This window comes from Notamacropus eugenii, chromosome 4 (assembly GCF_028372415.1).
Source record: "Notamacropus eugenii isolate mMacEug1 chromosome 4, mMacEug1.pri_v2, whole genome shotgun sequence".
NCBI classification, from domain to species: domain Eukaryota; kingdom Metazoa; phylum Chordata; class Mammalia; order Diprotodontia; family Macropodidae; genus Notamacropus; species Notamacropus eugenii.
Genome location: NC_092875.1, coordinates 70,872,732 through 70,889,709, shown reverse-complemented (window position 1 = coordinate 70,889,709; position 16,978 = coordinate 70,872,732). Strand labels below are relative to the sequence as shown.

The following is a 16,978-nucleotide window of genomic DNA, read 5'->3' as shown; positions in this document are numbered from 1 at the left end:
TACCAATCTCCTGTTAGAGAGGTGATGGACTCAGAATATAGACTGGGACATTTTTGAGGACATGGTCAATCAGGAAATTTGTTTTGCTTGATCGCACATTTTTGTATCCGGAGTTTTGGTGTTGTTTTGTCTTGGTCTTTTCCAATGGTTTTGGAGTGGTTTTAGAGGGAAAGAAGATGGTTCTTTGCGTGAAAAATAAAATTACACCTAATCTGTGGAGTTTATTTTTCATCCTAGAGGTAATAAAAAGCCACTAGAGTTGGATGAGTAGAGAAGAGATAATTTGAGGGGAAGAGAATGTTGTAAAATGATGAAGTATAAAAAATAAAAAGCATCATTAGTAAAACTTTTCTTTAAAAAAAGGATATAGGATCATCTTTATATCATGATAAGGCACTGGAGGAGGACTTTAATGTAGGGAATCTATTGTAAATGTCAGGTGAATGGTACAAACAGAATTTGCTATGGGAGCTCAAGACAAGAAAGTTAATTGTGGCTAAAATAATCAGAAGAGGCCTGAAAAAAAGGAAGTATAATTTTATCTGGGTTCTGGAGGTTAGATAGGATGTGGATAGTTATTAAGGGCACTGTTTAGATGAGGGAAATCATGTTAGCAAAGATATAAATGAACAAGGCTAGTCTGGAGGAGCAGGCCAATTTGATTTGGGAGGAGGGTTGGTTTTTTATAGGAATAGCAATAGGGAATAAGGTTAGAAAAGTAAATTGGGAAGAGGATGTGAAATTAAATTTAATTTGTTTCAAGAAACTTTAAATTGCTGTATTCAGAACATGTTATGAGGCTCTGGAGTTACAAAAACAAATAAAAAAAGAATATCTCACATTTACTTCGCGTTAGGCACTGTGCTAAGTGCAGGGGATACAAATGTATTGAATATCTGTGATTTCACTCTCCTAGAGCTAGCCTACCTGTATCTCATTCTCAAGATTTTGGAGATATCCCTGAGAGAGTGAGATGTTTTTTCTTTAATATTATTGGCTCAAGTCTTTATTCAAAGTGTGTTCCCTTCACTTTTACCCATCAGTGACTGGAAAAGTTTCATTTAATCAACTAACATTAGTTAGCTTTTATTTATTTGAAAGATATATGAAGACCAGAAATACCAACATTCCCACTCAATACCTTGGGGCACATTCTGCTCTATTCTGTGTTGATTTCTGGGAAGAGAGTGATGAAACTTAACACAGTTTATACATGGCACTGGTCTTGCGAAGTTCACATCCAGAAGCAGCATTGCTGCTCATTCTCCTTGTTTCCCATGGGATCAGTGCTGAGCTTCTCATAAAATCTGGCATGGCTTGGACGTCTGGACTTCTGGACATTGGTTATTTGTTCTCCTGAGCTTCTGAAATTCACAAGGCCATAGTCTTCTTCACTTCAGATGAAAGAACATTGATACAAATAACTAACTCCTATATTCATCACGCCATATACTATTCTTGGATAGGGAAAGTCCAAGATCTTTCTTTCCCTTCATGACATTGTCTCACCACAATGCTGTCATACCAGAAAACAAACCAAAGGAAGGACAAGACCAAGAGAGGAGGGGGCCAACTAGTGCCTTTTGAATAACTCCTCAATTCTAGCCTTATAGCTATAGCCAGTAAGACCAACATCACCTAAAGAATGTATACACATGCCCCAGATCTTTCCAAGGCACTTCCATTACATATCGTATCTCTCCCAGAAGCAAGTTCCTCAGTCTCTTCCATGTGGGTAGGGAATTGCTTCAGCTTCATGCTTTATGGGGACTGGGATCAATGGCTAGTTGCTTGTTACAGAAAGAAATACCAAAAGTACATATTTTGCCCTTAATGAGGTCATAGTTTAATGTTGTATACAACATGCAAACAACTATAAATATTTATGTAACAGATATGCAGTGTAAAAAGAAGGTAATCTCAGAGGGAAGACACTCGGAGTGGGGTGGAGGGAGAGACAGAGGGAAAGAACTTGTACAGAAGGTTGGATTTGAACTAAATCTTGAAGGAAGGCAGCAAATCCAAGAGGTAGAGGTGAGGAGAGAGACCATTCAAAGCATGGGGGTTAGCCAGGGAAAAGGTACAGTCAGGAGACAGTATCGTGTATGAGGCAGGGCTGTATTATAGAGTATGTGGAGGGATGTAAAGTATAAGAAAGCTGGAAAGGTAGGAAGGGGCCAGGTTGTAAAGGGTTCTAAAAGCCAAACAGAAGATGTTCTATTTGATTCTAGAGATAATAGGAAGCCCCAGGAGTTTATTAAATGTGTGTGGTGGGGGGCAGGGTGTGACTTGGTAAGATCTGTGCATTAGGAAGGTTGCTTTGGCAGCCAAATGAAGGATGTACCAGAAAGAGGAGAGAGAGGCTTGAGGTAGGGAAACCAATGGAAAGCTATTGCAGTGGTCCAAGCAAGAGGTAATGGGTGAGGGGGTACATGTGAAGAAGATGAAGGTAGAAACTGTAAGACTTGATGAGAGATTGGATTTATGGGGTGAATGGGTGAGGAAAATGAAATAATCCCTCCCCTTAAGGAGCTTACCTTTTATGTAATACTGACGGGGCAGGGATACAACATACACACAGGTAAATAGTAATAGCTAAACTTTGTATAGCTCTTTAAGTTTTGCAGAATGCTTTATACAATCTCAGCTGATCCTCCCAGCAACCTTATGAGGTAAGTACCATTATGAATCCCTTTTTGTTGATGAAGAAACTGAGGCTAAGAGAAATTAAATGATTTGCCCAGGGTCACATAGCTAGTTACATGTCTGAAAGAGAAATGGAACTCAGGTCTTCCTGACTCCATGTTTTCTCCACTATACCACCTAATTTCCAATAATTTCAAGGAGAGAGATACTAATATTTGAAGGAATTAGGAAAGACCTCATGTAGGAAATGTTACCTGAATTGTGTGTTGAGGGAAATTAAGGATTTGATTAAGGAAAAGGGAGTGTATTTCAAATTTGGGGGACCACTTGTGGAAAAACATGGAGGTGGGGGATGAAATTTACAGTTTGCTTGGAAAATCATATGAAGAGAACTAATATGAAATAAGATTGATAGGTATGAGCTGTAAAGATTATGGAAAATTTGAAATGACAGACTGAAAATTTTATTTTTCTTAGATGCAGTAAGAAGCCACTGAAAATTTTTGAGTAGGGGAGTGACACGGTCACATTTGTGTTTTAGATTTGTCGGTAGTGTATAGAATGGATTGTAGAAGAGAGAAAATGGAAGTAAGAATATCAATTAGGAAGCTATGCAATAATCCAGGTGAGAAATGATGAAGTTTTGAATTAAGATGCTGGCTGTGTGGGTGGAGAGAAAAGGCTGGATATGAGAGATGTTGTGTAGGTAGAATTGACCAGACTTGGCACCTAATTGGATATGGTTTTTGAGGCAGCATGAAGAGTTCAGGAAGACTCTGAAATTGCAGATCTACGTGACTGGAAGAATAGTTTCCCCCTCAACAGAAACATGGAATTAGGAGAATTGACAGGTTTAGGGAAAATGCATGGCATAATGAACTCCATTTTGGAAATGTTGGAGTTGGAGATATCTGCAAGACATTGAAGTGGCAATATGTGGCAGGCAGTTGGTAATTCAAGGCTGGTGATGAGGAGAAATTGTAGGACTGGATTTAGTAGTCATTTGTAGAGAGATGATAGCTAAATCCATTGGAGATAATGGATTCACCAAGAAAATATGTAAAGAAAGAAGTGGGTCTAGGATAGAACTTTTTGGCTTAGTGGATAGAAGAAGGGGCTGAGAAGGAAAGATAAAGACAACCAAGAGAGAACAGTGTCATGAAAGCCAAAGAGAGGAGTTCCAAAAGAAGAAGATGGTTTATAGTGTGAAACGTTGTGGAGAGGTTAATGGCAGACTCATGAGTTCACTAGAGTTAAAAAGAGACATTTCTGGTTTCTTAGTGAGGCTGCCATTATTAGGTGAGTGCCTTCCAGAACTGACTTTCTGTCAACCTCACACATTGTTCTCACATCTTTTGTCATTTACATGTTCCAGGTTTCTATGAGAACACAAAATAATTGTTGTCATATTCTATGTTGTATTGAACATTTATCTATATCCTTGAAGCCATGGAATATTTTGACCTTTCACCTACTTTATTTGCTATCCTTCACTTGATGAAATTCTGGGACAAGGACAAAGTATTTTAAATTTGGAATTACTTGGGAATAAGGATGATACCCTTCATGGAGACACTGGGACCCTGGACTTTTGTTGGAGAGAGATAGAATTGGATGGAGTAGTGCTTTAAGAGACAATCATGGAAGAAGGATGGATCAAGAAGAAAACATAATAGGAGATGAGCAGATTGGGTTTGTTCCTGAGAGAGGATCAGAGGAGATAGAGGGACTTTAAAGAACAGTGAAAGTGTGCTCTATTTTCTTCTTCTGCAAAATCAGTGGGTTGGCTTAGATGACCTCTGAGTGTCACTTCAGCTCTGATGCCATGTTTTCAGGTCCTTGCCAGGTCTGACACTGCATATTCCAGTTCTGTTATGTAATTCTGTGTTGTAACATAGCTTTGGTTTTGTGAAAATGAGCGTTTCTGGTGGGATAAGACAGTCTTCTTATATTTTATTTCAAACTTATAGACAGTAACCGAGGATAAGTATGAGGTTTCATCTGACACAGAAGAAGCAAATATAGTTATTGCCTCATGCAAGGAACCAAAAATGCAGGTTACGATTTCTGTCACATCGCTCCTGATGCGAGAGGATACTTCCACAGACAAAGGTGAGGTATATACTATTTCATTCATGAAAATTACACCATCTTTCCCTTAAAATTTTTTATTATATAACTGTTCAGTATGTTCAGAGGTATCATGGAATTAAAGAGATGTGAAATTGTATGACTCAGTTTAAGTTCTCATTTTGAAACTTATTAGTTATATGGCCTTGGGCAAGTCACTCAATTTGAGTCTCACTTTCCTTATCTGTAAAATAAAGACACTAATATTTGTACTATTTCAGATGATTGTTGTGAAGAAAGCACTTTGTATATCTCAAGGTGCTATGGGTATTGGAATTATTTTATTTACTGTGCCCAGTGAGAGTATATTCATTGTAGGAAGGAAATATAATGTAGTAGAAAGAATTCCTGGAGTCAGAAGACTTGAGTTTGAGTTCCAGCTCCACTATTTAGTGCCTGATTGAGTTTGGACAAGTCATTTAACCTCGTAGCTTCAGTTTTCCCATCTGTAAAATGGGAATGATATTTTGTGAAGAAACCACATATCACTGCATTAATGGATCTGTGTTCTCATATTGAGATACTTCCCTTTAGTTGTGCAGATTGCACTGGATTTATAACTTTTCACATGCTTGGTAAAAAAGCATGAAAACACTTATTGTTCACATACTTACATGAATCTTCCAAAGGGGCATGAGGATGGGACATACAATGTGTTGGAAGCCTTCCTCTAGGGCTTTTGAGAATATATGGGTACCAGTATAGCATGCAGAGGCTGCCCGTCTGTCATTGCTCTCTCTCTCTCTCTCTTGCTTCATAGCTAAATAAACCACCTCCTTTTCCTAACATACATTTTCTGCATAACCACTTTGTCACTAGAAATATGCCTACTTCTATGTACTGTACATCTTCCCATACCTCTTTGGTTTGCCTATTGTTCTGATGCTTTTAAAGAAGTTTAAAGTTTTTATTGATATATTTTGTTTCAATGTGTTACATAGATCTTCAACTTCTCCCAACTATATACACCTCACTGTATACAATCCTCCAAAACCATGAAGTAAAATAACATAAGGATGATTGCAACTGATAGTGATACATGATACATGAATAGTTTTCCATTTATTAAAATAAAGGATAGGTGTATACTTTATAAGTTAGTACCACTGTTGTCTAGTGTTTTGTAATCTTGATTTTATTCCCAATTAAAGTTGATCTCATTCTTATAGTAATTGTGTATATTCTTTTGGTGCCTTTTTATTCACCTTGCATGCAATTTTGATCCTTTGAAGACTATAATATTCCAAGATTCACAACTATGCAAGAACATAAAAAGAATATTGATGTTAAAAAAAGGCCATGAGGCTGTGAACTGGTCCAGTCATTCTGGAAAACAATTTGGAATTACACCCCCAAATCTATTAAACTACTCTCACCTTTTGATCTAACAATACCGTTACTAGATCTATACCCCAAAGGCATCAAAGAAAGGGAATGATTGGTGATGAAGGGAATGATTTCAGAGAAATCTGGGAAGACTTGAATGAACTGATTCAGAATGAAGTGAGTGGAACTAGGAGGACAATTTATATGGTAATAACAACATTGTGGAGACAAGTAACTTTGAAAAATTTAGTAACTCAAATCAACACAATGACCAACCACAATTCCAGAGGACTAATGAAGAAATATGCTACCCATCTCCAGAATGAGAGTTGATGGACTCAAGGGGGAGGTTGAACAATTCTTTTTTTGATATTGCCATAGGGGAATTTGTTTTACTTAACTATACATGTTTGTAATGGACTTGTTTTTCTTGTTTTTTCAATGAAGAAAGTAGATACGTAGGAGGGAGAGAAGGCAGATCTAAAAAAATTTTTATAATAAAAAGCAAAAAAATCCCAAATAAATTAAAAGATATCTTTGTGTTTCAGGAAACATGTTAGATATCTTTAAAAGTGATGTGCAATTCCTCAAAAGCAAGCCAGCCTGTGACTGTCTGTCTTCTCATTTCCAGGCCCAATTTATTATCCATTTGTGGATTGTCCAAGAGGCATATACTGATGTCTTTTATGGAGACATCCTCTCAACTGGGTGTCCATATAACTAAACACAGTCTAGTCAATGGATTGTCTTCATTTATGAAGTTTTCCTCTCTGGGTTGTTAGGTTGAATTCTGTTAAGAGTTACAGTTTTCATTGAAGAGTCTCTAATATTTGATGACTTGATGCAGTCATCACAGTGACATCCTAAAATATGAGATTCTGGGAAACCTCGTTGGCTATAAGGAATCCCCCTTCTTTTTTCTATTCTGGGTTGAACATCTCTCCTGGCAGTAGCAAACATCTTGGAGAGCACATCACTTTATTTTATGCCTTGCTTGGTATTATAGAGAAAAAAATGGAATAAAGTTTTATCTATTACATTTATCAGGAAATCCTGTATGGTTTAAATATATACATGGGAGATACTATTTTGCAAAGGAATATTTAAGGTGAAATTTTGTTCTGATAAATCAAATATTTTGTCATAAACAATAAGCAAAGTGGTATCTTTGTGCAAAGTATTCTTTGTCTCTCTCAAACACTTATGCAGTTGAAGATGTGGTCTGCTATGGCATACCATTGTAAAAATAGAATCAACCTTTTATATTTTTATCAAGAATATCCTGGGTATATGTCTAGATCATTCTCATAACAGAAATGAGAAGGTTGGCTTATAAGTTGGTAGTTGCTAATACTCTCTTTCTGGCCTTTTTTTTTTTGGTGGCAATAATTTATTCTTCAATTATTCATCAGTCATAAGGTACTATGTAAAATATATGCTAATATCTTTAGAACCATATTCAGAAGAATTAGAACCTCAGAAAACTCTATTCTTTCCCCTTTATATTTCAAAGGAGAAAGAGTTCTTAAAAAAATACTAATATCTGCCATCTTTAAAACACCATTAATGTGGCATAGTGAATAGGGCACTGGACTTGGAATCAGGAAGACTCATATTTTTTATTATTATTACTATTATTTTATTTGTTTTCAGTGTTCTACAATCACTTCCATATATCTTAGATTTTTCCCCTTCCTTCCTCCCTTCCCTTTACTTCCCCACTCCCTCCTTGAGACGACATACAGTTTTATATAGGTTTTACATATACATTCCTATTAAATACATTTTCACCTTAGTCATGTTGCATAGAAGAATTAAAATGAATGGGAGAAATCATAAAACAAACCAAAACATGATACAAAAGAAAATGATCTGCTTCATTCTGTGGTTGAATTCCATAGTTCTCTCTCTGGGTTTGGAAGTCATTTTGCCTTAAGACACCATTGGGAGTTATTTAAGTCCTTGCATTGCAATGAAGTACTAAGTCTACCAGAAAAATTCCTTGCACACTGTGGTTGTTGCTGTGTACAAAATTCTCCTGGTTCTGCTCCTTTCATTTAGCATCAGTTCGTATAAATCTTTCCAGGCCTCTCTGAAGTCCAGGAACACTCATATTCAAATCCTACTTCAGATATGGACCCAAGTCTTGTGTGACACCAAGGAAGTCAGTTAATTTCTCTGTGCCTTAATTTTGTCATCTGTAAAATGAGGGGATTAGATTTGATAGTGTCTAAGATTCTCACCTTCTAAATCTATAATCCAAAATCATCTTGCCACATTCTGTCAGAGAAGATTGTTTGTATTGTTCCCAGTTCATGATGAAGAAACAACCCACTTGATAATGGCTTGTACTAATGGATTGTGATGATAGTAGCATCTGATGATTAGGTGTATAGATGTTATATGACAATACGTAGAAGCAAATGTGCCTCTACAGTTGACTGAACACCATGATGAGGTTTGAATATCTAGGAGTTTGTGTTTTTGCCCTGGGGCATATTTGTTTTGTCAATGTGATAATCACAGGATTTCGGGTTATTATAGGGACTTTAGTGATCATCTAGTCTAATTACCTAAGATGGAGAAGCTAAGGCCCAGAGAAGTGATAACATGTCTAAGATTTCACAGCTAGTTAGCAGCAGAATTAGATTCTGAACCTGGGCCTTTTGAGTTAATGCCTTCACAGTATCAGATTCCATAGGTATAATGGAAGAAGCCTAGAGTTGTTCAAAGACTTGAGATTAAAGTTTATGAACCTGTTAAAGCTGAACATATCCATGGGACATTCATTTCAAAATACCCAGTAGGCATCTGATAATACAGGACTGGAACTTAGAAGAAGAATTGGGGATGACCATATGGTTTTAATAGTTAATTACATAGGAATGATATTTCAACCATGCTTGATGATAAGATTACCAAGTTAGTGCATGTGACATGTATGATGAACCAGCAAAAGAAACTGAGAAGAAATGGTCAAACATGTAGGAGAAAGAATAGGACAGATTGGTGTCACACAAACACTTTCCTGTCCTATGTGATTTTTGTCTGTTTTCTCAATATCCTCTAAAGTATATGTACAGATCATGTAGTGACTTTTCCCTAGGTCTTTGCAACCTACTTGTACCCATCATGCATATCTCCATTTTATCTTGGGTCACACACAAATTTGATTCTTATGAGAAAGTGGTATTTCAAGATTTGCAATCATATAGCACCACTGGGAAAATATCAGTAATAATAAGATAGATTTTTGTGTCAGGGAGCAGTTTGAGATCATTAAAAGAGCTACATAGTTTTCAAAAAGTAGTCAAACCTGTCTTCTAACTCTGACTAAATTCTGGGCCAAGCTCATTGTCCCTTCTGCAGTACGTATCTTAAATATAAGTACTGACATATTAACTCAATAAACTGGCCAGTCAATTGCTTCTCATGGCTTAAGATGTTGACATTTTCATCCTTTTTCCTGTATTTACAACCGTTGCCATGGCTAGCATTTATATAGTGCTTTAAGGTTTGCAACAAATATAATCTCATTTCATCCTTTTAATATTATGGAATGATGCAATGAACATCCACAAAGAGAAGTATCTGGAGGACCTCACCACCTATCATCCATTTGGACCCTGAACCAGAACTTACTATACAGCGGTGTTCAATACCTTTGGTGAACATGTGGCTTTTAGTTTATGCCTTGCTTGAAATTAATTAGTCATCAGAATATCCTTGAATAGAGTTATATGTGTGGCCTTATTTTCTAAGGAAATGGTCTTAACATACACACACACACACACACACACATACATATGGCTTTGTTTTTCTCTACAGAGTTAAATACTTTTTTTGTAGTCAACATAGAATGAGCATAATGGAGATCTTGTAGTTTCTACACCTTTCAGTCAATTTTAAAGACCAATAATGTGGTCTATTGTAGAAAATCAAATGTGAAAACCTTCTTTTTCCCTTGTTCTGTCTTTATCAATGGCATGCTTGGTACATTTGTAGATGATTATTTCAAACATTTATGAGGATAAGATGTATATGAGTCTGTGTATATCAATGACGTCCTTGTTTGGGTAGTGATATTCATTATTTTTTCCATTTGAACCAGTTGTCCTTCCTATATTTGTCTTCTTAAGTTCTATTTCTACTTCCTCATATGGCCCATCAATGAATTATTAATCAAGTAGCTAATTATATTGATTATAAAAATTGTTATAGAAATGCTAAAAATAAATCTGTTACATTTTCCATCTTTTTGTTGTCTTATTTTCATTCAGGAATATGCTTTGGGTAAAATGCCTTAATTGTGTCTTAAGCCACGTTGTTGGGTTGTTGTTGTTTGTTTGTTTTTTCATGCCACTGCTTTTCATTGCTTCATTAGACAATACTACTCATAATCTAACTCCAGCTTCTGTAGTGTCTTATAAATAGGTTCATGTGAGGGGTTCGTGCAAATTTGGGAATGGCTGAACAAATTATGGTGTATGATGTAATGGAATATTATTGTACTATAAGGAATGATGAAGAGATTGGTTTCAGAGAAATCTGAGAAGACTTGTATGAAACAAAGCAGAGTGAATTGAGCAGAATCAGGAGAATGTTTTATACAATAACAAATGTAAAAAAAAAGTTTGAAAGACTTCAGAAATCTGCTAGGTGCAGTGAGTAACCATGATTTCATAGTACTGATGTTGAGCTATGCTATCTATCTCTTGACAGAAAGGTTATAGATTCTAGATATAGAATGAGACTTGGACAATGTGGGAATTTGTTTTGATTATGTATATATTTGCTACAAAGGTTTTATTTCTCTGTATGTGTAGAAAATAATTTTTAATTGAGAAATCAAATTAAATGAAAAATGCAAATCTCTCTCAAAACGAATGAGTTCTGATGTAAGGTGATGTTGCTAATGATAGCCATGCCTTTCTACTTGGCAAGAACAAATATTTGCTATCTAAGATGGTTTCTAATCTCGTCTCATCTTGGTGGCAATGACTTTATATCTGTTCAACTTTTTGCAATACAGTTTATAATAAAATTTCCCACTTTTTAAAGACAAAATTTAATTAATTTAATTAATATAATAAATCAATAATTTATTTATTGGTATTACTTTATTAATGAATTAATAATTAAATTAATTAATTTAAATAGGTCAAGTTGGAGTTGCACTTACCTATAGTGTGTTTTACTATCTTTATCCTTTTAACTTGATGTTGTTTTTTAACTTTGACTTTAACTAGTCAATGAGCTGATTATACATACATCTGATTCTGATGTAACTCAGATTTATCACTATTCATTTTCCATCTATTAAAATATAGGAAATTTTATTTTTGTAATAATATTCAGTCCAGTCTCTTTCTTTTATTATTTTTAATTAATTTTTTAATCAGCAAAAATTCTGCTTTCTCTTCCTGCAGCCCCTCCCTCAATGAAAAAGAAAGAAAAGGAAAACCCCTATTACCAACATGTGTAGTCAAGGAAAGCAAATTTCTGCATTGGACATGTCTAAAAGAAAAAAAAGAAACAGCATTTTGCTGAGTCCCTCACCTCTCTTTAAGGAGATTAGCAGCTTGTTTCATCATTGCTCCTCTGGAATCATGGTTGGTCATCATGCTGTTAAGAGTTCCCAAACCTTTCAGAGTTGCTTATCTTTACAATATTGTTGTTAATGTATAAATTGTTCTTTTGATTCTGCTCTGTATCACCTCATACAAGTTTTCCAAATTTCTCTTGACCCATTTCCTTCATCATTTTTTGCAGAACAATAGTGTGCCATCATGTTTCTATACTGTTATTTATTTAGCCATTTCACCAGTTGATGGGTACCACCTCAGTTTCCATTTTTTCCCACAACAAAAAGAGATATGAATATTTTTGCACATTCTTATTTAGAGTTTGTTTTGCTAAGGACTAATCCCTCCTTTGATCTACCCTCCCTCTAAATCCTCTTTCTCCCTTTCCCCTCTTTTTCCCTTTGGACTGAAATGTATTTCTGTATCCAACTGTTTGTGTTTATAGACTTCCTTGGACCAGTTCAGATGAAAGTAAGGTTCAGGTGTCAGCTGCTCCCCTCACCCTTTTCTCCTTGTTTGTATAGATTTAATTGCTTATGTGTGTGTGTGTGTATGTATGTATATACCTGTATATGTATGTATACATATGTGGTAATTTTCTGTAAACTTCCTCTTCCTTTCCTCCCTTCCAGTGTATTTGTGTTCCCTTCCCTTTATATTCTTTCAAGATCATCAAGATATAACAGAGCCATTCCAAAGTCTTCTGTCTCTTTAGACTCCCCCTGTGACCCCTGATAATGACAGGGTTCAAAGGAAGCAAATGTATCATCTGCTCATACTAGAATATAGATAGTTTATCCTTGTTTAGTCCCTTATAATTGTCCTTCATGTTTACTTTTTATGTTTTGCTTGACTCCTGTGTTTGTATTTCAGAGTTTCTACTCAATTCTGGTATTTTATCAGAAATGCTTCTGTTTCATTAAAGATTCATTTTCTACTATGTAAGATTATACTCAGTTTTTCTGGGTAAGTTATTCTTGTATGTAGACCTATATCCTTTGTCTTCTGAAATATCATGTTCCAAACTCTTTGCTCACTTATAAGTAGTGGTTGCTAAATCATATAGGATCTTTATGATGGCTTTTTGGTACTTGGATTCTTTATTTTGACTGTTTATACTAGTTTTTCTTTGATGTGGAAGCTCTGGATGTTGGCTATGATGTTCCAGGGAATTTTTATTTGAGAGTTTCTTTTAGGAGGTAACCAGTGGATTTTTCTGTTTCTACTTGACCTCTCATTCCATGAGATGTAGGCAATTTTATTTATGATTTCTTGAAATATGATATCTAGACTGTTTTTTCTCATCTTGGTTCTCAAGTAGTCAAATGAGACTTAAATGATCTCTCCTTGATCTGTTTTTGAAGGCAGTTATTTTGTTATGAGATACTTTACATTTTCTTCTTCTTCTTTTGATGTTGTTTTAATATTTTTTGTGTTCTCAAGGAGCCATTAGCTTCTATTTGCTCCATTCTAACTTTTAGAAGCTTATTGCTTAGACAATATTTTGTACTTCTTGCTAATCTCCTTAATAATTATTTCATCCATAGCTCTCCTTTCTTTTCTGTTCTTTCTTCTAGTGTTCTCATTTTATTTATAAAAAAATTTTAAACTAAAAAAAAAAATTCTTGCATCATCTCTTCCAGAAGTTCTGATTGAATTTGTGCCCAAGCTGTGTTTTATTTTGTGTTTTAGAGTCATTCTCTTCTTCTGGGTTTGTGTCTTGAGCATTTTTGTCACAATAAAAGCTCTTTATGTGGATACTCTTTCTTTGTTTGACCATTCTTTCAGTCTCCTTCCTGACTCTGGACTTCATGTTAGGGCTAGTCTCTGTTTACTTCTGGAGGAAATGTCTGGGCTACTCCTGCTGCTGCTTTTTTGGGGGTATTGGATATTATGTGTTCCAATTGTTGTGCCAGCTCAGGCTGGGGACCTGCAAGCCTTCAGTACTCTCAAAGTGCTTTGATCCAGGTCAAAGTCTGATTGCCATCCCCCTGATTTGAGGTATATAAGTTTCCATTATAGCTTTGAGTTTGAGTAATAGGCCTTCCTTGCTTGGAGTTTCAGTGGACTGCTGCCAGCCTCAGCCACGGTCAGCCAGCAGGCAAGTTCTGCTGGTTTAGAATTACAGAACTGGAAACTCCTCATTGGTCTGAATTCTTTCCATTTATTCTGCTGCAGGCTATACACTAGGCTATCCTGTGTGATGTTCATCCTTTGTTGCTGAAGAAGACCATGCTGTCAGAGAGATAATGACATGACTTGCACTTGACTTTGTTTTGAGTGAGGAAGGGCTGTGTAGGTCACCAGCCTCACTTCTCCTCCAGAGCCATATGAATCCAGTGACCAGATATTCATCAGGATGACTGGAGATGACCCAGGATGAGGCAATTGGAGTTAAGTGACTTGCCCAAGGTCACACAGCTAGTGAGTGTCAAGTGTCTGAGGTGAGATTTGAACTCAGGTCCCCCTGACTCCTGCACTGGTGCTCTATCCACTGCACCACCTAGCTACCCACAGACTAGGTTATAGGCTAGAACTGAAACTCTATTCTGCTCCTAAGGTCAGAGCGACATAGCTACAGATTTCCTCTGAGCTTGTTTCTTGTACTTAGTCTGATGGCCACATCTGCTCTTCATTATGGAATGCCACCCTTAAACACAAGTTCCCATTTCAGTCTGCACTGGATCTATGGCTCAGAACTAGGCAGAGTGACAAAATTTCTAATTGGGACTTATTACTTTGCTGTGCACGTTTAAGCCCCTCTGTGCTGAATTTGAGGCCTCCTTTTGTCCTCGTGCACAGCCTCTCCCTGTTACTGGAGCACTCTGGGGTATGCTTCTGTCCAGACCGTATCCCAATGTGCCTAGACCTCTCAAGCACCCTGTGCTAATCAGAGCTGGAAATATGACTTACTGTGACTTTTTCTTGGGGTTCTGTACAGAATTTTTTCTGTATTTGTTTGGAATAGTCTTTTTGGGAGGATGCTTGTTTGTTTTTTTCTTGCTACCCTATCATCTTGACTCCACTGCCTCCCCTGCCTTGACGTTCCTCCTGAAGAAAGTATTTATAATCTATGGTCATGATGCATCTGAGGAATACATGTCTTTGGCTGTTTTCATTTCTTAATAGCAAGACATTTTTCCAGTATGCTTTTTGCCATCCTGTATCTACCTTTGTTTGTATTAAAGTTGTTGTTGGTAGGACATTCCATCATGTCCAACTCTTTGTGGCCCTGTGGACCACTGCACACCAGACCCTTCTATCTTCCACTCTCTCTCAAATTCTGTACAAGTTCATGTTCATTGTTTCCATGGCACTATCTGTCCATCTCATCCTCTGCCATCCCCTTCTCCTTTTGCCTTTAATCTTTCCCAAAATCACTGTCTTTTCCAGTGAATCCTTTCTTATTATGTGGCCAAAGCATTTCAGCTTCAGCATTTGACCTTCCAGTTAGTAGTCTGAATTAATTTAAGTATTGACTGATTTGATCACCTTGCTGTCCAAGGGATTCTCAAAAGTCTTCTTTAGCATGACAATTCAAAAGCATGGATTCTGCAGCACTCAGCTTTCCTTATAGTGCAGCTCTCACAGTCACACATTGTTACTGGGAAAACCATAACTTTGACTATATGGACCTTTGTGGGCAAGGTGATGTCTCTGCTTTTTATTATGCTGTCCAGATTTGTCATAGCTGTCCTTTCAAGGAACAAGCACCTTTTAATTTCATGTCTATGATTTCTGTTTGCAGTGATCTTTGAGCCCAATAATATAAAATTTGACATTGCTTTCATTTCTTCTCTCTCTATTTGCCAGAAAGTCATGAGATCCGTTGCCAAGATTGTTTTTTATGGTTACCTTCAAGCTAGCTTTTTTTCACCCTTATCAAGAAGCTTCTTAATTCCTCTTCACTTAATGACATCAGAGTGGTATTATCTGCATACCTGAGACTTACTGTTTCTCCTGGCAACTTTAATTCTGTCTTTTGGTTTGTCTAGTCTGGAATTTTGCATGATGTACTCTGAATATAAATTAAATAAATAAGGTAACAATATATGGCCTTGTCATATGCCTTTTCTAATTTTAAACTGATCAATTGTTTCATATTTGATTCTAACTGTTCTTGGTTCCTCATTCAGGTTCCTCAGGAGACAAGTAAAATGACCTGGTACTCTCATCTCTTTGAGAACTTGCTACATTTTATTGCTATCTAAATGGTCAAAGGCTTTAGTGTAGTCAATGAAGCAGAATTAGGGATTTTTCTGAGACTTCCTTGCTTTCTCCGCAGTCTAGTGAATGTTGGCAAGTTGGTCTCTAGCTCTTCTGCCTCTTCAAAAACCATCTTATTCTTCTGGTAATTCTCTGTTCACGTATTGCTGGAGCCTAGCTTGCTTAATCTTAAGCATAATCTTGCTGTCATGTGAAAGGAGCCCATTTGTTTGATAATTTGAACATTTCCTGGCATTACCCTTCTTTAGGATTGGGACATAAGCTAATCTTTTCCAATCCAGTGGGCACTTTTGAGTTTTCCAAATTTTTTGGCATGTTGAATGCAACACTTTAACACCATCATATGTTAGGAGTTTAAATAAGTCAGCTGAAATTCTTTTCACCTCCACTAGCCTTATTGTTAGCAGTCCTTACTAAGGCTTCATTCTCCAGGATGTCTGGCTTTAGATCAGTAACCACCCCATTGTGGTTACTGTGTGATATTAAGATCTTTCTTGTATAATACTTTGTGTACATTCTTGCCTCTTCTTCTTAATCTCTTCTACTTCTGTTAAGTTCCTACCATTTTAATCTTTTACCATGCCCATTTTAAACATGAAATATTCCTTTGACAGCTTTAATTTTCTTGAAGAGATTATTTTATTTCCCATGCTATTGTTTTCTTCTATTTCTTTGCATTGCTCATTTAAGAAAACCTTCTTATCTGTCCTTGCTATTCTTTACAATTCTGCATTTAGTTGGGCATATCTTTCCCTTTCTGCTTCATCTTTCTGTCCTTTCCTCAACTATTTATAAAGCTTCATTAGATAACCACTTTGCTTTCTTGCTTTTCTTTTTCTTTGGAATATTTTTTGTTGCTGTCTCTTGTATTCGTCTGTCCATAGCTTTTAGGCACTCTATCAGATCTAATCCCTTAAATCTATTCATCACTCATATTCAGAAGAGATGCTAATTAGGTCATATTTATATGGTCTGATGGTTTTCCCTACTTTCTTCAATTTAAATCTGAATTTTGCAATACGAAGCTCATGATCTGAACCACAATCAGCTCCAGGTCTTATTTC

General features: G+C 36.3%; 1 protein-coding gene across 5 annotated transcripts in view; it reads left to right on the top strand.

Annotated features, from left to right (window-relative positions):
• ZFR2 (zinc finger RNA binding protein 2) overlaps positions 1–16,978 on the top strand; it is a 130,878-nt gene that overhangs the window by 94,772 nt on the left and 19,128 nt on the right. For 4 of the 5 annotated variants that reach the window (XM_072601775.1, XM_072601776.1, XM_072601777.1 and 1 more), the window contains one exon: positions 4,617–4,758. In XM_072601775.1, the coding sequence (XP_072457876.1) occupies positions 4,617–4,758 (142 nt within the window). Of the gene's footprint in view, positions 1–4,616; positions 4,759–11,531; positions 11,683–16,978 lie in introns of those variants that run through there. The other variant, XM_072601779.1, reaches the window with a different exon arrangement.